At 37.7% G+C, this 27179-nt stretch overlaps 1 protein-coding gene across 26 annotated transcripts in view; it reads right to left on the bottom strand.

Annotated features, from left to right (window-relative positions):
* ARHGAP12 (Rho GTPase activating protein 12) overlaps positions 1-27179 on the bottom strand; it is a 117644-nt gene that overhangs the window by 28735 nt on the left and 61730 nt on the right. For 7 of the 26 annotated variants that reach the window (XM_069547669.1, XM_069547672.1, XM_069547683.1 and 4 more), the window contains 4 exons: positions 20541-20621; positions 12214-12339; positions 9224-9298; positions 1292-1353 (listed from right to left, as the gene is read on the bottom strand). In XM_069547669.1, the coding sequence (XP_069403770.1) occupies positions 1292-1353; positions 9224-9298; positions 12214-12339; positions 20541-20621 (344 nt within the window). Of the gene's footprint in view, positions 1-1291; positions 1354-9223; positions 9299-12213; positions 12340-20540; positions 20622-21803; positions 21945-27179 lie in introns of all 26 variants that reach the window. The other 19 variants (XM_069547676.1, XM_069547678.1, XM_069547677.1 and 16 more) reach the window with 5 other exon arrangements.

Here is a 27179-nt window from a genome sequence, read left to right as displayed (position 1 = left end):
CACTGCAACCAGAGTAGTTCCCTCTTGCTGCAGCTAGAGAAAGCCTACACAGCAACAAAGACCCAGTGCAGCCAAAATTAACTAATTAATTAAAAAAAAAAAAACCAACAACCCAAGAGAAAGAGAGTCAGAGTATAAACTGATAATTCAATAACAAAGAAATACATATGGTTTGTGACACTCTACCCCACTAAAAGAAATGCAAATAAAAATACAATTTCTCTCTAACCTCCAGTAGCAAAGATCAGAGTCTGACAACATAATGAACTGGCAAAGGTGCAGAGAAAACCCAGGCTCCTGGAAATGGGACTGACTGAGGACCTTGAGGCATAATCTGGAATTGTATCAATGGGACCACTGCATATGGCTTAGCAACTCCACTTCTATAAAATTTATTCTACAGGCATATCTACATACTCACAAAATGAGCTGTGCAAGACACTGAGTGTAATACTGTTTGTAATAGCTAAAGATGTAAAAGTCCTAAATGTCTACCAATAGACAGGCATATACTTGCAAAGAACAATTAAATAAACTATGATACAACCATATAACTATGGGCTTCCCAGGTGGCTCTGGGGAAACAAAGAATCTGCCTGCCAATGCAAGAGTTCCATCCATGGGGTGGGAAGAGCCCCTGGAGAAGGAAATGGCAACCCAATTCAGTATTCTTGCCTGACAAATCCATGGACAGAGGGGCCTGGCAGGCTACAGTCCATAGGGTCACAAAAGAGTCAGACACGACTGAGAACACTATCAACATGCAGAAGTTAAAAACAATGTGCCAACTGTACATGGAATGAAACAGAACCATCTCCAAGATAAGCTGTTAAAAGATCGTTAAAAGTAATCTATGCATATATATATATATATATATATATTTTTTTTTTTTTTTCCTATCTCTGGAGGAAAATAGTACATCTCACTAGACCTAACTGGTTGCCTCTGGGGAGGGAACTGATGGCTGGTGACTGGATGTGACTATTCTATGTACCTTTGTGTTTTGCCATGTGCATTTATTACTTATTGAAAAAGAATTTTAATAAAGCTAATAGTTGCTCAGAATTGCCTGCCTTATCCTTTCTGAATTTAACCTTACCCTAAGAAACGTGTCAAGATAAAGAAAATTTTTGCTACACTTCCTAACAATCTTTTATATATATATATATATAATATTAGAAAATACATTTGAAATGCTTTGAAACTATTAATCACTTCTACTAGAATACAATTTATAGTTTTTATTTATATCAATCAGATAAAAAATATCATTAATGATTTGTGTACTTACCGAACCTTTTTTCCATTTTCAGTAATTTTTGTTACATTTAATAATCCATATTTCTCTTGACCCTATGGTATGGAACAGAGGTATTACTGTTTATACATCACTCATACAGGCAATGAGGTCTAAATTCTTACATACAACTGAATCAAAATGATCTGGTACTCTAATATTAGCTTAAAAGAAAAGATTAGTCAGTAGTAATATGTTTAGTTGTATAATAGGTTAAAAATACAATTTTCTAATACTTCTGTAAAGTTATTTTCAGTTAAAAAACGTTATTTTCAGTTATTTTATAATTAAGCACTTGGTCTTCTCAAGTAACAGCAGCCATAAGGTAAAGTCAAACTAGATTTCCATATGAATGCTACAAGTCAGCACTGGAAAAGTGGTTTATGACTTTCTGTTCAAAGCAAGGGATACAGTGCTATAAGGATAAATATCACAGAAAAGGAATTATTTATTTTGTTGTCACTGTACAACAGTATAGTCTGAAAATTATTTAAGATACCCACTTTGTCAGGATGTAAAAATAACCAGGTGGAACAAATGCAGTGACTGTATTTAATAAATTAAAGTAACCGGTACTCTGCATAGAATTGGCCTTAATGTGGCATAAAGAATTCACTACATGCTCCATTAAACATATGATCACATGGTGAACTGGACTCTAGACTAACTACATCTATTAGTCAGTGGACGCAAAAACCAGTTACGCGGCTTTACCATCACACCCTAGGAAGGCAAAAGCCGCTGTGCTCAAGTTAAATATCATCTTAACATCCTTCCAGGTGGGACTAAAGAAGCGCTTCTCACTGCTCTAGCCTCCTATATTCAAATCAATTTAATCAAAATGAGTTAATGCCTATAGCAATCATCAGCATTAGTGAGCACTGTACACACAGGACACAGCAGTCAATTTTATTTCAACTAAAACATACATACAATATCCACACACAGGGAAAAAAAGACTCCCAATTCAGAATTTGTTTCTAACTATTTGACTCATACCTCAGCTATGTTTTCAATGTACTTTAATTAGGAAAAACAACCAAATTTTTCTTGTACGGGAGATAAATATTGAGTATTTTCTCACTAATGTCTAAAAGATAATGCTTGCCTGGTCTGATAAGAAAAAATCACATCTACAGACAAAGCTGACAAACTGTACTATTATTCACTTTTGATACACTGGGAACTTGGGAAATATCCAGACCACTGCTTTTCACAAAGCATAAGGTTGGCTCTCCTTAGATATGTCAAGTCTGATTCTTTTCGTAAGAACTCTCTATTGCCTCTCAATAAAAACATCAATTACACAGTTAAAAACATGCACAGGACGTTAAGAACATTCCCGATTTACTATCAAAAGCAGAGAAGGGGAGGGAAAAAAACTTTCAATGATCCAGAAACTAAGTAACATTAATCTGAAAGGATGGGCCCTGGTTGTGTAAGCACAGGAGCAGGAGTAAGCCTACTAAAAACGCCACAGCTGGAACCGTGTGGGTGAAAAAGCAGAGACATGATGGAAATGCCAGCATCAAAACAGGAAGAGAAACGGAAGGGACAGCAGCAGTGACAGATGGCCAGAGTCTGAGGGAGGAAAAGACATTCTGGATCAGGGATTCTTACCTGAGCTATGAATGGACCAATACTGCACAGAACCGTGCCTGTACAGGCATCGTTTAAGGGCAGGGCCCAGAGTACCCAGGAAGTTCTCACAGGGACCAAGACCCAACACTAGCGCTCTAAGGAGCAAGCACTCCAACGTGAACATAAGAACAAAATCTGCCACAAAGTGTACAGGCGCAAAGCAATGACCACACCAACGAGAAGTGCAGTGAGAAAGGCACACCTAACTCCCCCTGTGAGGAAGGAAGGGAATCAGAGCAGCTTCCTAGACACTGAGGAGCTACACGGAAACACAGCGGGGTGGAGATAACAGACCGGTGAGGCCACAGAGGCCAAAGGAGAATCAGCTGCAAGAGCCTTAAGTTCTCTCCACGTACTGAGGTGGAGAAGTAGTAAGAACCAGAGGCAGCGGAGAGAATGAAGCAGACGCAGGTGAATGGACTCAAGCGGAACATTCCTAGTTACTACCACAAGAGACACTCAGGCCTGGACCAGGGCAGTGGCTGTGAGCGAGTGAAAGTGTTAGTCGCTCAGTCGTGTCCGACTCTTTGCGACCCTGTGGACTGTAGCCCATCAGACTCCTCTGTCCATGGAATTCTCCAGGCAAGAATACTGGAGTGGGTTGCCATTCCCTTCTCCAGTGAAGGAGTGAAGAGGGGCCAAAGGTGAGAGTGATTCAGAAGACAGCATTGACAGGGATGGGAAGAGCTAGGAATCTCCCAAGCTTGAGCAGCTGGGTAGAGGGGGATCCCTCAGCGGCAAGAACACTCTTTGTTTTTTGGGGTTTTTTCCCCACTTTTTTGCAGCGACAAGCGGCATGTGGGATTTTAATTCCCCGACCAGGGACTGAATCTGTCCCTCCTGCATTGGATGCATGGGGTCTTAACCACCGGACCACCAGGCATTCTCTAGAGGAGCTTTCCCAACCCCTCAAGTAGGAGCTCCTCCACCTATGACTACGGCCCCTAGTTCGCCTACTGTGTTGCACTTAATGCAAAGCACTATTACATATAATTTACTCACCCTCCATCAGGCTGTTTGCTGGAACAAGATCTGCTGTGCTCATCGCTGTATGACAGCGCCCAGCACAGTGGTTAGCAGCAACCTGGGGCTCAATATATATTTATTGAAGTAATTAACCCACAAAGTAGCTGTGTGGTGCGGCCAAAAAATAAAATTAAATAAAAGAGGGCATTAAGAAAAGAAATAAAAGAGAAGGTCAGTGATGGAAAGGTCAGAAATTAACCAACAAACTAGCTGTGCTATCACATTACTAAGAAATGTAAGAGAGGGACTTCCCTGAGTCCAGTGGTTAAGAATTCACCTGCCAACGCAGGGCACACAGGTTACATTCCTGGTCCAGGAAGATGCCCACGTGCCACAGAGCAACAATGAAAGATTCTGCATGCCGCAATGCAGACCCCGCATGCCGCAACGGCAGGAGCCAGTGCACCGAGAGCCTGTGCCCGGAGCCAGAGAGGCCACCACAGTGGGAGGCCGGTGCAACAACTCGAGAGGCTCCCGCTCGCTGCAACTAGAGAAGCCCGTGCAGAGCAACAAAGACCCAGCACAGGCAAAACCAAACACACGGATAATTCTTCTCTTCCACTGCAGGGCGTGTGGGTTTGATCCCTGGTCAGGAAGTTAAGATCCTGCATGCTGTGTGGTACAGCCAAAAAATAAAATTAAATAAATAAAAGAAGGCATTTAAAACAGAAATGTAAGAGGTCAGTGATGGAGAAAATAAAGCTTTAGCTCTTAAACACTGAAGTTCTGCATCTGACATAAAAGTGATGAGCAGGAGGATACAGGTTTGACTATTCAGGTGTGAGCTTTGGAGGAAGGAATTTAGACAGATTTTTATTTCATACTATTTGGTGTACTTTTCTCCACTTAGGATCAAAGTCCATCAATGTGTTTGTGTAGCTTACTAAAATAACTTCATAAAAACTTTGTTAAGTCCTCTAAAATCTGTCCGTACTCACACAAATATTTCTTAGTCCTCTAAAAAATGTCCATACTCACACACGAATATTTCTTAGTCTGAATATGCTGATACTCCAAAGGAAACGTCAAGTTGAAAATAAGCAGGAATGTTTTAATAAGAACTAGCAAAATTGGTTAAGGCTGAACCAAAAAGACTGTAATAAGATTGTCTTATCCTAATAAGGCAAGAAAACAATAAAATATTTGTTCCATTGAGTAATCTGGGAAAACTTCCACAGGTTCATAACCACTTTGCAGGCTCCAGAATTTGTAACTGATTTTGCATTCATTTAGTAAAGTAAGCATTTCCCAATTTGGGGTAATAACTGTTACTATCAAAATCAATATCTCCCAAGAAAACTTTTATCTTCAGTTAATCATCTTATAATAATGTAATAAAAAGATTCTTTCTACACAAGAGGAAGAATATAATGTCGAAAAAGAACCACAGTGATGAAACTTCCAGGACAGGTAAATCCATACAGATCTTCAAACTAGAGCTTACTGCGGGGAGGGGAGAAGGGGCGGGGAAATGTACAGTGCCCGCTTGATGGGTAGGGGTCTCCTGATGAAAGCGTCCTAAAACTAGGCACATGTTGTAAATACACCAAAGCCACTGAATTACAAACTTTAAAATAGTTAAGTGAAAGTGAAGTCGCTCAGTCGTGTCCAACTCTTCACGACCCCATGGACTATATCCTACCAGGCTCCTCTGTCCATGGAATTTTCCAGGCAAGAGTACTGGAGTGGGTTGCCATTTCCTTCTCCAGGGGATCTTCCCGACACAGGGATTGAACCCAGATCTCCCACACTGCAGGCAGACGCTTTACTCTCTGAGCCACCAGGGAAGCCCTTAAAATAGTTAATGACTAATTTTATGTTAAGTGTGTTTCACCTAGATTCCAAAAATGTTTAAAGAACCAGTTTTATTTAAAAAAAATTAATGTCTAAATCATGTTCAGTGGAAAAAAATTAAGACAATTTGTCTACTAAACACTCTTCTTACAGAACGTGTTGAAATGTCCTTTGCTCCAAAGTGGGTAAAGCACTTTAATACCATTGTCTGAAAACCTAAGGTCAAAGCTTGTTTCCAAATTATATATTCAAAACTGTACTCACTATTCAGTAACTGAAAACTTTAAAACGCATATTCTCATAGGCACATTGGGACAAATAGAGATTAGGTCTTTAGATCAGCCTACAAAATCCTACTGAATCCATGCTCTAGTCACACTGTAGAGAAACATTATCAATTTTTTAAAAGATGTATACACTACCTATTTCTAAAAAGGACTTCAGGTGACTATGAAAAATAATGTATTTGAAAACTGGAAAGAAAACAAGAAAAAAATGAACATGTTTAAAATTTGTATTAAAGGATGAAATTTTAATCTGCTTTGATTAGAAGAGACTGAAGACATCAAATGCCAAGTGAACAAAGCTTGTAAAAAAAGACCACGTATCATATGATTCTACTCATATGAAAGGACCAGAACAGGCAAATCTAGTGAGATAGAAAGTAACTACTGGCTGCTTGGGCCTTGATGGGGTGTGGTGGTAGAGGGGGTCATGACAGATGAGTACTTCTTTTTGAGGTGATGAAGATATTCTAAAATGAGCGTGACAATAGTTGCATGTATCTGAATATATTAACACTAACAACTACCAAACTGTACATTTTAAATGGGTAAACGGTACAGTATGTTAGTTCTATTATTTCAATACAGTTTTAATTTTTAAAAAAAGAGAGATATGAGAGGGAGCTGGGCAATTTGCAGAGATTTAAAGATGACACCGAGTAACCAACACTGATTATAGTGTCAGTTTCATTTCTACATTTGTAGCTTCTTTTTTCTTACCAGTAAGGCTTTATCCCAACCAGATTTTAACTCAAAGAACTAAGAAAATATTTGCTCGTATTAATTGGGTAAGAGTGGGAAAGACAGGTAAAAGACTCAGTTCAAACAAGGCAAGTGGAGGACAGGGAGCAGAGGCTGAGGAAGATATTCAGGGGACAGAAGCCTCTGGCCAGGGGGTGGGGTTGGAGGGTGCTGAACTGGGGGATGGAGGGAAGGACACTCTACACTTATGAGAAAACAGAACAGCCTTAGGCAGAATTAACAGAGTTGTTTCATTTTTTTTCCATGTGCAAGAAAATAAAGAATAAAACAGAATCCTGGTGAGGTAGTTCCCTGCCACGGCCATCAGAGGGGACCCTTAGTCCAGGACAGTCAGGGTGCTTGGCAAACCCTTGAGACAGGATAACTGCCTGGGGGAATAATCTGCAAACAGTCCTTTGTAACCTACATGTGACATTTATAAACTCATGTTTCTAGGATTACCTAGAAATTCCCTTTTACCAAAATATAAATAATTTATAAAAGGTCTTCTTAGAAGTTATATAGTACCCATACTTAAGTTTAAAAAGGTTTTTTCCTTTTTCTAGATAGATGGATAAATTAAGCATTCTGTAGTAACAGTACCTTAGGTTCATATGATAATTCTTAACAAAAGCACTAAAGTCACATTCACTTTTACCTTTATTTGATGTTTATGTACCCAGGACTGTGTTAAACAATGTAAAATAAAAAAGGAGAAAGCAGCCCCTATCTATCCCTATGAGTCCCTTTGGAGTTTAAATTCTCAGCAGGGAGATGGGGGAACACAAGGTAACTTTCACTCCATCGATGCCGTCAATGACTTGGAGCTCAGAGAAAAAGAAGAGATATGGTTATGCTGAGGTTAGTCGGGGCAGGACCTACAGAGTCCTCCTACAAGTCAGCTCAGGATTAACTGTAGGTACAGAGAAGCCAAGGAGCAGAGTAGGCAGTGAAACCTTCTGAGCAACATCAGAAGGACAGATGGACAACATGTGAGATGAATCAAAAGACCAGACTTGCTCAGGGAAGGGAGGAAGAGCCTGTAAAAGGAAAGTACCATCTGTGAAAATCTGTGCCCCTAGAAAATCAGAAGTATCCTAATAAAGTTTATTCCTTAAAATTAAGGAAATAACAATAAAAGTTTACTTTTAAAAAAACTTTACAAATTTCATTTCTTCATTCAGCAAAACTCCCTGGAACACCAAAACTCTGCCACACTGAGTGCTCTGGTTCTGCTCTAAGGAAGCTTTCCTTTGTCTAATGGGGAAGATATTAACTAAGGGCTGGAAGCTCCTACAAGAAATAAGAAATGAAAAGAGTTGCTCTATTTTACAGAATCAAATAACATATACTTAAATGCTACGAAGAGGACTACAGGGAAAGTATGAAGGTGAAAATGATAGTCGCTCAGTCCTGTCCAACTTTTTGCGACCCCGTGGACTGTTGCCCGCCAGGCTCCTCTGTCCATGGAATTTCCCAGGCAAGAATACTGGAATGGGTAGCCATTCCCTTCTCCAGGAGATCTTCCTGACCCAGGGACTGAACCCAGGTCTCCTGCATTACAGGCAGATTCTTTACTGAGCCACCAGGGAAATCCACTACAAGGAAATCTGACCAAATCTAGAGGATTAGAATAAAATTCTGAGTCTGAACTGAGCTCTAAGGAATGACCTAGAAGTTGACTGGACAAAGATGTGAGGGACATGGGTTTCAGTACATGAAGGCCCTGGAGCTGAAGAGCCAGAGGGCAGCAAGACAGCGGGGCTGAGGACCCAGGACAGGCACAGTCTCGCAGACCTCAACACGAAGTTTAGTCCCCCTTTCTGAAAGGAAATGGGGCCACTGGAGGGGAAGAGGAGGAGCAGCAAATTATAGGGAGACTTGGGGAGGGGTGTCCTGCAAACGCTGAGGTCAAGCAGAATTTCTCCAACGTTAAGACTGAAGAGAAGCCACCGGCAGTTTTCCAAGCTTAGGAGAAACCTCAGGTTGAGTTAGGTTCTGCCAATATTACCTGGCATAGGCTAGGTGATGCATCTGACGGTTTAGAGGGGAAAAGGGCATCTAAGCTCGTTAATGAGGAGGAGGGTGCTTCTTACCTTTGGACTGTTGGCCTGAGGAAGAAAGGGTATTGTGTAAACTTGATAGTATTCTCCAGGGACTTTAACATTTATGTTCAAAAGCCAAACATAAATTCATCCCTTATAAATATGGTATACAAGTTGATCACGAAGGTACTATATTTTGCACAAAGCAGGGAATTTTTAAATCAATAAAATCTGATTTTTAATTTAAACCTATTATGTGGTTATTTTTTGAGAGACCAATGAAATTTTATAGAAGCCCAAGAGATATTTAAACATTACACTTAAGAGAAAATTAATTTGCTGAAATTGATTGAAATAATTGGACTATATTTTCTACTTGCTGCTATCATACTAACTGTATCTTGGTGCTTTGGTGAAGAGGGAGAAGACTCATGTTCAGGATAGCAGGGTTTTGAGGCAGATGGAGATTCCTACAAAAAATAAGTAATGAAAAATGTTACTCTATTTCATATCATTATATTTCTCCCTCTACTCATAGAAGGAGAGCTTAATAAGGGAGGCTGAGAAAAATTTTTTCCTAGTTACTTCCCTTCTATATTTAGCTATGAAACTAATATGGTACAGATGTGAAAACTACAGATGTCATAAAGTTTATAAAATATGGCATAGTTTGTACCAATTACTATAAACTTAAATATCATATACAGGATTACTCAAAAGAAATGAGGCATGCTGCCTTAAAATCATGACGCTGCATCGGCTTAAATTAACCATATTTAAAATAAGTACAATCTGCACACTTGTGGATAAAAATGTTAACAGTCAACATATTAATTTGCTCTTGGTGTGAATCCTGGTAGGATTTGGCACAGAACACTCACAGGAACTACCTGGCAACTGCCAGAATGAGAACCTGTATTTAATTAAATTGCTATTAATATTTAATATAATTTATAGCTAACCTCAGTTATTAGAAATAAACAAAGATTTTTTTTAGTATGCAAAGAAGAAACCTCAGATTTACAGATTAATAACTCACCAGAAAAAAAAAGAACATTTTAAAGTCTAAGCCTACAAGAATATAATAGAAGCAAGCCAATAATGTGCATTTTCAAAGAAATTCTGCTTTGTCAATATTAGCATGGTATGTGATTTCTACCTCAGGTATTTGTAACACTATTCATGGAGGATAAGACCAAAGAAACATTTTATTGGTACCAACAGCCAAGTTCCATTTAAATGTTCTCTGTTCTCCTAGAAGCTTTGAATAATTTCAGGAAAAGAGAATTAGGAAAATCACATGCCAACATCTATTATTAACTTTCCTATAAAGCCAGATAATTTCTCTGGACATTCATCTTCACATCTGTATCATCTACTTTTCTATACTTATGAAAGTGGATAAAATACTGGTGACGAGCCTGGGAATTTTTATTAAATCACAATACAAAACCGTTAATTCAACATCCATTTACTTGGAAAAAAGTCTTCAGGTTCATAACTATACAATTTGTAAATACGGAACCTAGGCAGCAGTGAAATGTTACAGGGAAAATTCTTGAAGGGACAACCTTAAAAGCAAACATCCAAGGCCTACATACAAATGGAGAAAACATTAAAATCATGTCAAATATTTCTTTATAAAAAGAAATTACATTTAATGTCCACATGTCAGTTTAGCCTCATTTAAGTATTTTTTCAACAGCTTCAGAAGTTTTGCTTTTCCATTTCTTGACTTCTCAAAGAGTGCCTAATATTAAAACAGTGTGAGAAAAAGAAGAAAGATTTGATGACCCATAAACTAGAAAATAAGTAACTATTTGAATAATGAGTGGTAACTACATACCCTCACCTACCTCCTTCAAGGTTGTCTGGCAACTGAATTAGGACCTATAGCATTGTAACAACATTTGCCACACAGTATTAGGTTTCTATGATTACTTTTCAAGTAATACAGATTTCACCCCTTGTATTAGTCCACCAGCTTGTTCTGGTATAGTCCCTCTTTTATAATCTGAAATCTTAAAAACATATATACTAGAAGATGATGATAAGTAACAGAGTTTATCTGATGAAATAATTATCTATGATTCCTATTTATAAAGGTGGGGGGGAAGCCATTTCTACAGAAATAAGTCTAGTCTCAAGAAAATCACATTATCATATTCTGAAACAATTAGATGAAAAAGGATATGAAATAAGAACTCCACATGTTATTCTAATAATATACTGAAAATGAATCTCAAGAAAGATTACAAAGAGGTAAGAAATTTTAAGTCTGCATCAGCAAAACAAGCATCCTTTTTATTCTAGAGTCCACTGGATGATGCAATAGAGTTGGTTCAACCATAGCTTGGGCACTAGAGCATCATCACATACAGTACAGGAGTTTTTGGTATACACTGAAGTGTAATCTGGTTCTTATAAATGAATTTTTTTATTATTAATAAAAATCTCTAGGACTATTACCTACATAGGTTAACTTCAATGCTAATATATTTCCAAGTCTTCAATAGGACAAACTCCAGAATTTCATTCCTTTAATATGCCCTCTACACTCCACCACCTAATATCCTTACAAACAGAAATTAGAAGTACTTATCTGACAGACTGATAGAGATCATTTAAAAATGAATTTAGGACTGAAAGTATCCAAACACAGAGAAATATGCCTCAGGAGAGGGCCTCTTGCTTTCACTAACATGCCTGCAAATGCAGGAAACCTATTAACTATGCCGAAAGAGAATCTTGTTGGCAAAATAAGAGTCCCCAGTGCCAAATATTTCAATTTTAGGGTGTTACTGCCACTCTCACATCATTACCACCACTTTAACATCAGTATGTCTGATGTCTACAAATTTGTAGTAATTTCCTATTCTATCACCAGACTTGAGGTCACAAGGTAAAGATGTAACTCACAAGGAAGTTAAAAACTCTACCGCTTTTCCAATCTCATGTTTGCATCAAAATCCACTCCCTATTTCAAACAGAGAACATGACTTCTCAGAAGCACTTTGAGTAGAGAGCTGTTAGCGAAACAGGAGGAGCAGGCTTTCAATCTTCCCTGGGCTGGGAAAGTTAATTAAATGTCTTTACCATTAAATCTCTTAGAAACTGAAGACAAACAATAATGATGTGTGACTTTAAAAGGAGATTATGAAAAAAACCTATCACCCACCAGGCCCAAATGTATCATGTATACATACAGCATTATGGCATAGGTCAAAAACCAGAAAACTTCAAAAACAATCCCCACTCTGGGACAATCAGATATGGCATGCAATAAAACAGTCACCACCAAGGTATGAGACTCAACAAAGAAGAAAATAAAGCATAAAGAACCTGCCCGAGTTCTCAACAGATTTATCTTCTCAGAATGTCCTACCTTGTCATTGGCGTCCAGCACAATGGTGCTATGTCTCCACTTTGACAATACTATTGGTTCTTGCAGCCGCCTGTCCAGACTCCTACTTTTAATAATTTCTCTTTGCTGCTGAGATGAAGCATTGTACTGAAGAAAACAAATTACACCTCATAAATAATAGAAACAAAAGTGGGATCTACACATGCTGGCTCCGAGTGACACGCGGCGTCAGGCAAAGCTCACCATGTGACACTAACAGGAGTTCACTCATCTCTGACCAGCACTTGGCACAAGTTCACACACCTGGGTGTTGGAGAGACCCAGTTCATGTTAGTTTTGGCAAAACACTTAACATCCCAAGTCTAAATTGCATTCACTGTAAAACAGATACAACAGAAGTAGAGGGTTAAATAGCATACAAAAAGTGCCAAATGTTGCCCTGATAGGGTCTCAATAAACATTAGTTATGATGATTTGTAAAATGAGGTCATCAGACTAATTAATTTTTTAAAGTTCCTTCTACTTTGAAAATCCACATGAATTCAGTTATTGTCTTATGTTTTTAAAATGACACTTCCATACACAACAGTATATTCACATTTAAAGGGCTTTTTGTTTTCACTTTTACTTTCTATTTATAGGCCAAGCACACTACTATTTGTTTCTCTGAAGTGGTAAAATGTAACCAAGTCAAACAGTAGTGACCGTACTAGTGCCAGACACCAATCGTGAATATTAATCAGTTGTGTACAAAGGATAAGTGCTGTGCTTAGTCGCTCAGGTGCATCCCACACTTTGCAACCCCATGGACTGTAGCCCACCAGGCTCCTCTGTCCATGGGGATTCTCCGCTGCAGTGGGTCGTCATGCCCTCCTCACAAAGGATAAGTAGTAACTGCCAAACAAAGATCACATATAAAATTAAGAACACATTATTAATAAGCTTCTAAGTCTTACAATGTTTGAAATGTCAGGTAGACCACCAGGCATAAACATCTGAGAAATGTGAGGTTTAAGAGTTATGCTGTTTCATACAGGAAGTTTTAATATATTATAAATAATAAATTATAATAAAATGACAAAAGAAAATTCATCTATTTTTAAGGGATACATTCTTCTCCTGAAACCAAAGTATTCCTAATACCTACTTCTCAAAAAACCCCAGTAAATCTTACATTTTAATGACTCACTGTAATTTCAGTGAAATTAAATTGTTTTATCTTATTATTAAATTTCAATAATACATAATTTATACTGTTTTTATTATTTTAAAAAACCTTCCAACATCTTTCTCCATAGTATGTCATTTCTTCACTTTCCAAAATGAGTCCATACAGGCCCTGCAAACTGTTTCCCAAAGCTGTTACTTCATTTTTCACAACAGAATTTGCCAAAGCCAGGTAGTCACATGGGTGTATGTCTTTCACTCACTGTTGCCTAACGAACAGCAATCTTAAAATCTGTCACACAAGTTCACAGAAGGATCACTTATAGAAGGAACAAAGATGAGATTAAAGGCTTCCCCCCCAAAATTCTGTGAAATAAATTTCGTAAGTGCAGAAACCCAGTCATTAGGTAGAGTTGTATTATCACTTCAATACAATCATTGTTAGGAACAATTAAAATATGCAGTTGTGTGTAAGCTTGTCTATGAACTTTAATGGACATCTACCCTAGCTTTTGAACTTTATAATTACCACAACTGTTTAGAAATCCTTTCCGCAGGGCAACAAAAATAATGTAAAATTACACTGGGTAATAATCACCATTTTAAAGGTGTTGACAGTTTTACTTGGCAACAGTATGTTCATAAAAGCAAATAAAGCATAAATAAAATGTGATATAAAATCTAGTGTAGACAGAAGACAAAAATAAAGTGTCACATAATTATAGAAAAGAAAAATAAGACACCAGTTAAAACACACAAACACATCTAGTTGAACAAGCTGACTAAAACGTTTAAAAAATCTTCTTAAAAAATCTCTTTTAAGAATTTTAATTGCATTTTTATTCGAATAATTTCAAACATACAAGAGAATAGCAACTATAGTAAAAACCCACCACTGAGCTCCAACATAACTAAGACAGGTAACTTTCTGATTCCTAAAGAAATGAAATATGAGGGTTCTCTGAGCACATTTTTTAGATTCCGTTCCTCTTCCCCTCCCCAGCAACGGCTTCCCTGGCGGCTCAGACAGTAAAGAATCTGCCTTGCAATGCTGGACACCTTGGATCGATGCCGGGGTCTGGAAGATCCCCTGCAGAAGGAAATGGCAACCCACTCCAGCATTTTTGCCTGGAGAATTCCACGAACAGAGGAGCCTGACAGGCTATATATAGTCCATAAGGTGGCAAAGTATTGGACACGACTGAGCAACTAACACACATTAACCCCTGCCTGGCAGTACCATATAACTCAGTCTTCACCATTCTCAGGAACTTTACACTTTAGTACATATACCTGTATCTATAACTACTATTACCTGTGGGCTTTTAAATTTTATATAAGTGGAATCATTATCACACATATCAATCTTCAGTTTGGTTTTTCAGTCAATAATGTTTTTATTTAAAAAAACAACAACAATTAAAAAAAAAAACACTAAATCCATGTTGGTGAGTTTGCAGCTCGAACTCATTTATACTTCACTTCCTCATAACACTACCTTATATGTGGATGATAGGGGTAGAGTAGGATAATCAAATAGCTCAGAAATACCATTTGAGGACTGTAGATAGAGAGGAACTTTAGGGGCTCTGGGAGACCACAATACATTAATGACCACTGAAGAAAGCAGGCTTACTTAACCACAAAACCAAGCGCGCTTGCTTAGCGGCAAAACCATGCAACTGAAGCAGGAGACGTGGCCCCAAACAATAAAACAGTGGTGGCATGAGGCCCACATCCTGCCCAGTGCGCTCAGTTAAGTTAATGATACCTAGGACATGCTCTCTGCCGGCATAAAGAAGACAGTAATTTACGGAAAGGTGACACTTCAAAGTGAAAGACCCTCGCTGTACTGAGACCTGAAGTAAGTTTTCCATAGTGGCATGACAGCCCTGGCTTGACCAGGCAGGGACAAGAAAACTCCCCTGCCCAATCTGGAGGAGGAGCTGATGGTGAAAGCATGATGTCTACCCAAGAATGAGACAGATGGTCTTTTGCCCTTCCCTACTTTTCCTTTGATTATAAACCTGCAACCCAGTAAGTTCTCAGCACTTGTCACTCTCTCACCCACCCACCTGTAAGCCCCACAAGTGTCCTATTCTAATAGTCACATCTTATCTATTACTTTGCCTCTTGCTAAATTCATTTTGTGCTGAGATACAAAGGACCAGAGCTCTCTGGAGCCCAGCGAAACGCCACGTAGCAGTTTCACAGACAGCACAATTTAACCTTCTCAACAGTGGGGAACTAACAGCATTCCAACCAGCAGAATATAATACTCTCCACTGCCTTACTTGGTACTGTTGAATTTATATGCATTTGTGTATAGAAAATAAATGTATATACTATGTATGATGTTACTTCATGCTTTCATTCTCCTGGTGACTTGGAAATTCTTTTCAAATACTTATTTCATGAATTTCCTTTCCTCCGTATGGCTTAGTCATATTAGGTAGTTAGAATAGGAAAAAGGAGTCCAAAATGGTGGTGGCTAAAAGACAAGAAGGGGAAAGCCCATGAAAATAGAGCAAAGGAAGGTCTGAGGACCAGAGTGAGGACCTCAGGTGGAACAAAGAGCACTCCTGGCTAGCCCAATTTACATAGGGCAGGCCGGGGGGAGGGAAAACATATAGAAAGAGGAGCCACAGGGCCCGGGGTCTCTCTCTCCCACAAGCACTCTCTCTCTCTCTCTCCCTCTCTCTCTCTCTCTCTCTCCCCCCCTCCACTTTTGGGTCAGCATGCCCTCAAGCCTAGATGATATATTTCCCTTTACTTTCTAAATAAAACTGAGCTGTAACACAGAGCTGTAACACTGTCCGAGAGCTGTGACACACCTAGGGCTTCAAAGTCTGTCACTTCAAATTTTTGTTGTGATGAGACAGAACCAAGGAAATTACACACTCCCCTGACAGTCATATATTTTGCCTATTTTCAATTAGGTTCTCTCTCTCACTAGTGTGTACATAAAGAACCAGCAAATTCTTTATACATTTTGGTTTCTAAGCTTTTGTAAGCTTTACAAATTCAATGTAGCTTTTCTGAGCCCAAAGCTCATGTCGTCCCCTTTGTGTATGGTATCGTTAATATTAAAAGGTGTTCTGCTGGATTGTATGTAGTCACGTCTGTCTATCTTTTCCTTTGTAGTTCCTTAAACAGTCTTTTTGAAGAAATGCTTCCTACTCTGAAGTCAAAGACATTCTCTGATCCAGCATTCTACAGCCTTAAAAGTTTTGCTTATTACATTATGACTGTCATCTACCTGGAATTAATCAGTAGGTGAGAAGTCAAGATCTATGTTTATTTCATTTTCCTCCCCTGGAAATAACCAATAATCTTCTAAAATATTTATTGTACAGTCCATGCTTTACCCAGGGATTTGTGATGCTACATCTGAGGTTCCTATTCTGTTCTGCTGGTCTATTTCTCTGCACATGTGCCCACAACTTAATCACTAGAGCAGGGACCCCACCCCTCTCCTATTCTTAAGTAGACATTCTCCCTACTCAGGAATATTTTGGTTCTTCACAGACTTTTGCTTGCAAGTAAAATTTAGCATCAATTCAAAAAAACAAAAAAGGTGGAGACGGGAACAGTAAACAGAAATGCAGTGAATTTACAGATCAATGGGGACACTGTTACCATGTTAAGCATCCCAACCCAAGATCATAATGGTATATCGCATCACTTCAGATCATCTTTTATATCCCTCAATTCTGCTCTGAAATTTTCTTAAGATCTTACAAACTTTCTGTAGGTATAATCTTAGGATTCTTCTTGGCATTGTTGCTGCTGCTAATATAAAAAAGAACTTAATTCCTATCATATTTTCAAATTAACTTTTTACTAGAGAATTGGGTAGTTTTTAGGTTGATTTTATGTCCAGCAAACTTGCTGAACTAGTAACAGTTCTGAGTTTGCCAAATCTCCTGATTTTCTAATAGTAAAAGAACAATTGCGTCTCTTTTCTTTAATTGTTGAATAGAAGCATTGACAGGAAAGTTATAGTCTAAGACCTAATTCTAATGGCAAAGCTTCTGCAATGGCACCATGAAGTATGAGATTTACTATAAACTATATGATAAGTAATCTTCAGCATGATGTAATGTATCATTACATTTGAAGTGATCTTTTTGTAGAAACACATAATTGGGTCATGGTTTTTATCATTTCCAAAAATATTCAATAGCTCTGTTTAAACCATTTACATTTAATGTAATTTATTTAAATGTTAGGATTTAAGTCTGTTGCTTTTATATTCTGTTTATCATGCCTGTTTCTCCTTTCCTGCCTTCCTATGGACTATCCTGAGTTTTTACTAATGTAGTTTAATCCATAGCTCTTTGAGTCTATTTTGCTTTACAGTTTTTTAGTGCTTACTCTAGCTATTACAAATTATGTATTTAATTCCTCCCAGTCTACTAATATCAGAATTTTACTATTTCAAGTGAAATGTAGAAACCTTACCAACAATTATCACACTACTCTCCCCTCTTAACAATACAGTTGTCCTAGATAACATCTCCACCTTAGAAATGTTCTAATTTTTTTAAGGTCAGATATAATTTTTTTGACTTCCTCTTTGATTTCCTCAGTGATCAATTGGTTGTCTAGCAGCATATAGTCTAGTCTCCACGTGTTTGTGTTTTTTTACAGTTTTTTTCTTACAGTTAGATTCCTAATCTCAAAGCACTGTGACTGGAAAAGATGCCTGACATGAATTTACTGAGGCACACTTTGTGGCCTAGCCTGTGATCAGTCCTGGAGAGTGTTCTATGTGCACTTGAGAATGTGTACTCTGCCGCTTTTGGATGGAATGCTCTTTAAATATCAATTAAGTCCATCCAGCCTTGGGTGTCATTTAAAGCCTATGTTTTCTTATTAATTTTCTGTCTGGACGATCTATCCATTGACCAAAGTGGAGTGTTAAAGTCCCCCACTACTGTTATGTTACTGTTGATTCCTCCTTTTATGGCTGTTTGCATTTACCTTATATATGGAGATATTCCTATGATGGGTATGTATATATTTACAATTGTTATATCTTTTTCTTGGATTGATCCTTTGATCTTTATGTAGTGTCCTTTGTCTAACTGTCTTCATTTTAAAGCCTATTTCATCTGATATGAATACTGCTATTGCAGCTTTCTTTTGATTTCTATTTGCATAGAATATCATCAGATATTCACCCTTCCCATTATACTCTGTTCATTTTTAACGTTCCAAGTTTTCTTCATTTATCATTTCTCTTCCGTTTTAAGGATTTCTTATAGCAATTCTTTGAGAATAAGACTGTTGGTAATAAATCTCTGGGTTTATTTTAATCTGAAAATGTCTTTATTTTACTTTCATGCCTGAAGGATATTTTTGCTAGATGTACAATCATGAGTTTTTTCTTTCCACATCTGTAAAATGTTGCACCACTTCCTTCTGGCTTCATGGTTTCTAATAAGACATCCTCTGCTATTCAAATCATTATTATCCCACAAAGTACTTTGCTGTTTCACTGAGTTGCCTTCATGATATTTCTTGCAGGGGCAGGGTGGGGGGAGGGGGGAGGTGAAGTCTTTAGTTTTCAGAAATTTGATTACAGTGTGTTTGGATATGGATTTCTTCGAGTCCATACTGTTTGGTATTTACTCAGCTTCGTGAATCTGGTGGTTTGTCTTTTATCAAATCTGAGATGTTTTCAAACATTGTTTCTGAAAATATTTTTCAGCCTCTCACTTTCTTCACTCCTTCTGGAACTCTCATGAATATTAGGTCTTCTGTATGGTCCCACAGATCTCTGAGACTCTGTTCATCTTCTTAAAATGTATTTATTTACTCTACCTAGGACCATACATTCCTCTCACAGCAGAGGCAGAGGTGGGAAAGCAAGCCCTGGTGTACAAGCCCTTTTCAATACCATGTTCAGGACACATTTGCTCACATCCCATCAGTGGAAGCAAGTCACATGTCTAGACTATATTCAGTCATGGTAACAGCAGAACAATATGCCCCCATTCACAGCAAGAGGTCACTACGGAGGTACACAGCAAAAAGCACTGATATGGGAGTGGGTGAGGAATGGATCAAATGATGCAAACTGCCACCACAGGTAACCTTGCTTTTTACCTTTTGATGGCTTTTAAGATTGTCTCCCTCTACTGAAGTTCCACAAATTCAGCAAAATTTGTCAATATGTGTATTTATTTTTCTGTGTTCTGGTCAGTATTGAAGGCTCCAGTTGAAGACTCATGCCTTCCTTTAGTTTCAGAAAATTCCAAGAAATTATATTTCCAAAATACTATTTCTCTACCACTTCTTCCATTTTCTTCTTCGAGAATTCCTCATTTGTACATACAGGAAACTTTCCACCCCTTCCATCTCCTTTAACCATGTTTTAATATTTGTTATCTTCCTGTCCCTCTGAATATAGTTTATTCTATCCACTGCACTATATTTTTTAATGATCTTTTCTATATCCATGTATCTCTAAATATTTTTCTTTAAATTGACTTACTTTGGGAAAAAGAAAAATTTATTTAGAAACTAATGTCTATCTGATAATTGACACTACAGATACATCTGCTACTCATAGGTGTTTTCTAAAATGTTAAAATAAGGTACCAATTAAAATGTAAATGTTTGCTCAGATATCATTAATATTTACATATATTTATATCTTAATACTAACAGTGGTTAAGTACACAACCATTTTGAAACCTACTGCTTTAGATAAACTCAGCCCTGGTACATTTATCTTTAGACCCTGGAAGGTCTCATTACTACATGCTGCTAATGACTGATTCAACTATAATACACTTCTACATACAAGAATAAACTTGAATACTGAGTTGTTTTTCTTTTAAGTAAGTTTAACACCAACTTCATGCAGAAAACTCAACAAATTTAAGAGAACTCTTTACGTTACTGCCACTTAAAGGGGATCTTGGATCCAGGAACAATAAAAAACTGAATCAAAGAACTTTTAAATAGAGATTCTCAATATTATACAGTTATAAGATAAATGTATGTCACAGAGTAATTTAAGCAAAAGATTCTCAATGAATTATGGAAAAACTAGTCTTGCTGCTTTTCAAGAGCTGAATAAAAATTTTAAAATAAACCTGTTGTAACCATTTTCAGGTATTACTTCATCCACTATTTTTACACAGAAACTCAGTGCTAAGGTTTATTACCTTTGGCAACTCCCATTCTGACCGAGATCCATCCGCACTGTAGTAATACTGTCTGCCTTGATCGTCAACATGCTTGAGCCACTATAAAAACAAAACAGGTGTTTTATTTTAAACACAAATAGAGTTGAGCTTAAGCTTATAAAATCATAGGTATTAGATGATATTCTTATGAATTTTATTCTATTTGCTCAAAAACATTCCAAAAGAAATATAACAAACTTATACTAACAGACTTGCATTTTAAGTCAATAAAAATAAGGAACTAAATATTAAACGCAAATTTATTTTCTCTCTTTCATCCAGTGTCAAGCTAGTGATCCAAACACCACTTAGCAACACAACAAGAAATGGATAACATAAAGATACAAAGATACATATGTGGACAACATATATATGTAGGTATGTGGTCACAAGGACACACAACCCTGAAATCAGGGTTGAGAAATTAACAAAAGGGAATTTTTCTTCAATCTTTAAGGATGAAACTAATAGACAATTTAATCCAAACTTCATACAAACCCTTAGGAATTAATTACCTGCAGTAGCCAACACAGCTTATTCATACAATTTAAGTAACACCGACAACAAAACTTCACGTAATACCGGAAATATGAAGGAATAAAGACTAAAACATATGATCTTGATTGTGAAATAAATGAAAATTATTGTTTTCATGTGTTCCAGTGTTAAATAATTAAAGAAACAATGTGGAGTGAAAAAACCTATCTCCATTTATTCCCAAGGCTTTTATTCTTTAAACTAGCACAAACAACCATTACCCTCTCTGATGATAAACACATAAAATTACAACAAGTATTCTCACACTAATTTATTAATCATAAAGCACTAGATCCATGGTTCTTGTTTTACATAACTTGGTTATAAAAGATAAAGCAATGTAGGAAGTGAGGGGGATTATTATGACATGTTGAGAAAACTATTCCCAAAAAACTATTTGCCAAGAAAAACACAAAGAAATATGTTTACTGAAGAGGCATAAACGGAATGACACTCAACGGGTCTACTCTTAAAAAGGTTCTGTCTTAAACAGGTTGACACCACAAAAATTATGATAACTGGAAGCAGTTTAAAACCATGAATCAATCAGTAGTTACACTGAGTTTTCAGACTGTCAGCTGACAGGGCTACAGAATTGCAAGAAAATATTTTCATGAGTTTTTAAAATACTACTAGAGCTTCAGTACACAACGATTTTATGAGAGGAATCTGCCAAGAAAACTAGATGAGAAAAAAAGAATGTACCTTTTCATTAGTATAGTCACTGGTATATAAGGTATGCCCACGTTCATCCAACTCTTCTGACCAACCCCTTGGAGGAGAACCACACTGACTATCTGACTGGCTGAGACAAATGCTGTGGTAGTTTTCTTCTGATGAAAGAAGCTACAAATAGTCAGAAACATAGGATTGTTCTTCTTTGAATACACATATACAGCAGCTGAAAATCTAAGCAATTGACTTTATTTGGCTATACATACTAAAAGATCTTAAATATATTCAAATATTTAATTCTCAAAACAAATTGTTTAGTCTTTTTAATGGTACATTGTAAGTGGTGTGGGGAAATTAATAAGTTATTATATTGCATTAATGCAAGCCTATAAATGTTCACTATAATGAAACTGAAAACAGTGTTTTCAGACTGAGAGATAAAAATGCTACCTTCTATGCTGTGCTACTTTCAACTGAAATCAGGTTAAAAAATGATGGGGATAGAGCAAATGTATGTACGCACATCTATGTGTAAGCAAAGTAGGAGGTGAGGGCTCTTCATTAGACTGAGATACTTGAAAATTTCACCTATTAATCACAAGTTCCTAGCCAAACACCCAGCAAAAAGTGCTTAATAAATATATCTTGAGCTAATTCTTTTAAAGTATGTGGGATGGGAGAGGGGAGGGAAAGACGCTAGCTCTGTAACACTGTATTTTATTTTGTAATTGATCATAAAGTTTTCCTGACTCACTCAACACAAATGCTTGTTAAAAACTATTCAAAACTATACTTTAAAAGAAAAAAAGAATTGAATGAATTCAAGCATAATACCGAAAGATTAAGAAATTCAGTGTAATATTTACTGAGCTAATTCTGCAAGGGACCCTTCCAGGGTCACGTTCAGGTAAAACAGTGTCTACAATTACATCTACTCAATAGATCAAATTTTCTACCACCATATTTGGTCTGAAACACTCAGATGTGTAGATTCTCAATGTTGTACAAATAACAAACAACCTAATGTCAGTAACATGTCCATAAAAACTGACAAAGACAACTTAAAGTCTTGAATGGAGTGAGCTGTTCATGTTTTGTAATAGCAATGGTTTAAAAAAAAAGGAAAACCTAACTGAAAAATCAGGATTATTTTAATCTAATTGAGATCACTTAAAACATAAGCTACTATCAGAGTGGTACAATAAGAATCTTTTAGAAACAAAATCAAAGGCAATCTGTACGGAGAATATTATTCAGACATTAAAAAAAAAAAAGAAATTTAGTAATTTGTGACAACATGGATAGATTTTGATGCCAGTATGTTAAATGAAATAACCTGCAGAAGAAAGACAAATACACAGTGATCTCACTCACATGTGGAATGTGAAAACAAACCAAACAAGCAAGCTCATCAGCACAGAGAACAGACTAGTGGTTGACAGAGACGTGGGCGATGGGTGAAGAAGGTCACAAGGCGCAGACTCCTAGTGACAAAACAAATTAAGTCCCGAGGATGGAATCTACAGCACGGTTACAAAGTTAATAATACAACACTGCACATCTGAAATCTGCTAAAAGAGTAGATTTTAAAAGTTCTCATTCCCAGAAAAAGAAATTCTAAACTAGGTATGGGGACAGGTGTTAACTAGGTTCATTGTGATCATTTTGGCAATATATACAAACGTCACATCATGTTACATCATAATTTTTTCCAAAACCATGAAGGAGCAAGAGGTTAAGAAATACCAAGGAACAAAACTAACTGGAAGCAAGAATCCAGATCGGTAAAGAGAATAAAAAGGCAGCATTCTCCAAGAAGGCATTTGCCAAACCTTGAGCTAAAACATTAGTTTTCAAGACCATGCATACGTACTGGGAAACAGGACTTGGGACAACGTAGGTAAGGCAGGGAGTCCCCCAATAAACAGGGGACCCCAAAGAATTCTACCTGTAGATTACAGGGTAAACCAGAAACAAATCTTGTCCCTCTACTGCACACTAGGAAAATCACAGGAATAACTGGGGGAAATCAGGGGAGAACCCAACAAGCCAGTCTTTATGCATTCAAATTACTACTACCTAGGTGGCCTAGGGAAACTAAAACTGAAAATTTAGTTTCAAATGTTCATAGGATACTAGTTTCCCCAGGCACCTGAGAGAAACACAAGGAAAGCCTCTCAGAAGGAAGAAACTTTCAACATTAGCAGTAAAGATTTGTTATCTATGATTTCCAACAACTATCATCTCACATTAAAACATACACACACGATATGAAACAAACAGCATGAGTGAGAGTCAGCAGGAAAACAGCGTATTCAGACTCCTTAAAGACTTTATATACTGAAATTATCAAAAATAAAGTAGAAAATAAGAGCCAAGAAAAATATGACAAAGAAATGCAATATACGATCATTCAGTGGATCCTTTACTGCAGGAATAAAAACATAAAGGATATTAACTAACCAGTGAGAAACACCGAATGTTAACTTTGTATTAAATGATATTCAGATATTAAATTTCTTGGATGTGATAAATGCATTTTTCAATATGTTTTCAATTTGTTTTACTGGAAAAAGTCCTTATACTTAGAGAATACAACATTACATTGTCTGGACAAATGATTCAGAATAAAATAGTGGAGATAGAAGGGTGAAAGGAGGTAGAAAGAAATGTGTGCAACTTTTGAAGTCCATGCACCCTAGGGTCCAAGCTCCGCAGAGAAGCCTGCACACCGCAACTAGAGTAGCTCCTGCTCACCGCAACTAGAAAAGCCGTCGTGAAGAAAGGAAGACCCAGTCCAGTCAAAGAAAGAAAGAAAGAAACGAGGCAAATGCGGTGAAGTGGTAACAACCTGCACATCCAGATGAAGGGTCCCTAGCATATCGGAGCTCAATGTGCTATTCTTTCCACTTTTTTGTATGTTTCACACTCTTCAAACTAGTAACATGGGTAGTTCCACCCAACAAATTAAAAATAACACATTTTTTAAGTTCAAGGGTTGGTTTAATATCAAACACACACACATGATGAAGAGACCAACAGCAAACAGGAGCCTAACTTGAAATGACTGAAGACAAAACACGGAGAGGGACAGCAATAAAATGTTAAGTATAACGGAAATCAAGAAACATGACTAACGGAGTAAGCACATTAAACACTTATCTAATCAAAGTCCCAAAATGAGAGGAAAGAGAAAATGAGACAGGAGCTGTATATAGATAATGCATATATATATATATATGAACTTCCCACAGTTAATCAAAGGCAGAAACTCCACAAATTTCAGATTCCCAACAAAGCCTGGGCAGGAAATAAAAAAAGATAACTTCACCTAATCACATCACAGTGAAATTACAGGCACAAGGTCCTCAAAGCCTCCTGCAAGAAGAGACCTACAGACTAAATTGTGCATATTAATAACAGAAGCCTGAAAACATGAGAGTAAGTCTCAAGGAACTAGGAAAAAACAAAAAGCAAACAATCACCTTTTAATTGTGTACCAGGTAAAGGCAGTCTTGAAAAATAATGAAAAATAAATTTCCAGGTAAATGAAAACCAAGACTCTATCACTAATGGAGGCTCACCAAGGAAATTTAAAGGTATGGGTATGTACTTAAGGCAAGAAATCTGAAAAAGAAAGTGGTAAATATGAGGATTAATTTTAAGAGTCACCATGTACAACAGTGAGGCTTCCCTGGTGGCTCAGTGGTAAAGAACCCACCTGCCAAGCAGGCGGCACGGGTTCAATCCCTGGGCTGGGAAGATCCCTGGAGAAGGAAATGGCAACCCACTCCAGTATTCTCGCTGAGAGAAAACCCATGGACAGAGGAGCTTAGTGGGCTAGTGTCCATGGGATCACAAAAGAGCTGGACATGAATTAGTCACTAAACAACAAATGTACAACAGTTGTGGGGGGCAAAGGGGACTAGAAAATGGAAATAAACAACAACAAAAAGCCCCACAGCACTCGAAGACAGGGGACAGGGTTTCAAGGAGCAAGCAGATGCTGATTAATTGTAGATGTTGACACATACGCCAGTTACAGGTTCTAAGGTAGCATTTCTTAGCAGCAGCAGCACAGACAGTTAGGGCCAGATTATTCCTAGTGGTGGGAGCTGTTGTGTGAATCACAGGATGCATGATAGTTTCTCTGGCCTCTACCCACGAGACACTGGTAACCCTTCCTGAGCTGTAACAACTCAAAACATCCCCAGACACTGCCTAATGTTTCCTGCAGACAAAACTGTCCTAGGTGAGAACCACTGTTCTAGGGCAACCACTAAAATAACAAGCTTCTGAGTTAGAATGAAAGAGAGGTTTGCTCCCATTTGAACCCCAACAAGATAACAGTATCGAAATAAGCTCAAAAAGATCTGAACCCCCAACAACAGGAGAACACAGAAAGACACAAGAGCCGCAGAACTCTGGAAGCTGAGAAGCAGATGAACAAAAACCTAAATTATCCACAAAGCAAGCAGAATCTAAACGGGTGGGGGCTGGGGTGGCACTGAGGAGGAAAGATGAAATCCAAGTTTACACAGCAACGTCTTCAAATGGCTCGGGTTCCTCCTGGAACCGAGGCACTCATCTGAGGACTGAGATAGCCAGGATCCCCTTCTCACGCCTGGCCACCAGGTGTGCCCGCTCCCTTCCTGCAGCAGAAGCACTGGGACTGATTCCCTCTCAAGAGGAATTCTGAGCTGGGAAACAACAGGCACAACTGGAACATGGGTACCAAACAGAAAGAGGGGAGACTAAGGGGCTGTGTGTGAAATAAATGCTGCAGCCAACACCCTGGGCAGCTCTTACTGGCCAGTGATCCGACTTCTGCAGAGACTGGTCAGTCTCAAAGGGAAGACCTCACGGTTCCAACACTGGAGACATCCAACACGCAGCTGACCAAGATCACCATAAAGTCAAGTTCAAAATGCCTCGCAACTGTGAGAAAAAATTATCTCCAACCTAGAATTCTGCACTCAGGCAAACTCTCGATTAAATGTGAGAGTACAGTGTCAACATTTTAACACACATGGTCTCAATTTTACCTCCATACACAACCTTTCTCAAAAAGTTACTGGAAGGTGTGCCCCGGCCACTCTGGAAACACCTATTTTTACACAATTATGTGCAGAGAGTAGAGGAGTGAGCTTGCTCAGACTGCGATTTAGAGATCACTCCCATCTAGTCTCTGAAGTGTAACAGAAACCTAAGAAAGGCTATTCCAGTTTCCGTGTGTACTTTAAATCCTTTTCTTCTATAATTTAGCCATTTCCCTAATTCTTCCAATTGATAAGACTTTACTTTATTATGGACACACAGGACAACTTACTTTCAAATCTTTCTAGACACACAAATTCAAATCACTTCCCTAACACTTCTCTTATTATAGTAACATGTGAACAATTT

This window comes from Ovis canadensis, chromosome 13 (genome assembly GCF_042477335.2).
Source record: "Ovis canadensis isolate MfBH-ARS-UI-01 breed Bighorn chromosome 13, ARS-UI_OviCan_v2, whole genome shotgun sequence".
Lineage (NCBI taxonomy): Eukaryota > Metazoa > Chordata > Mammalia > Artiodactyla > Bovidae > Ovis > Ovis canadensis.
Note: the sequence above shows the minus strand (reverse complement) of the source record. Positions and strands in the feature narration are given on the sequence as shown.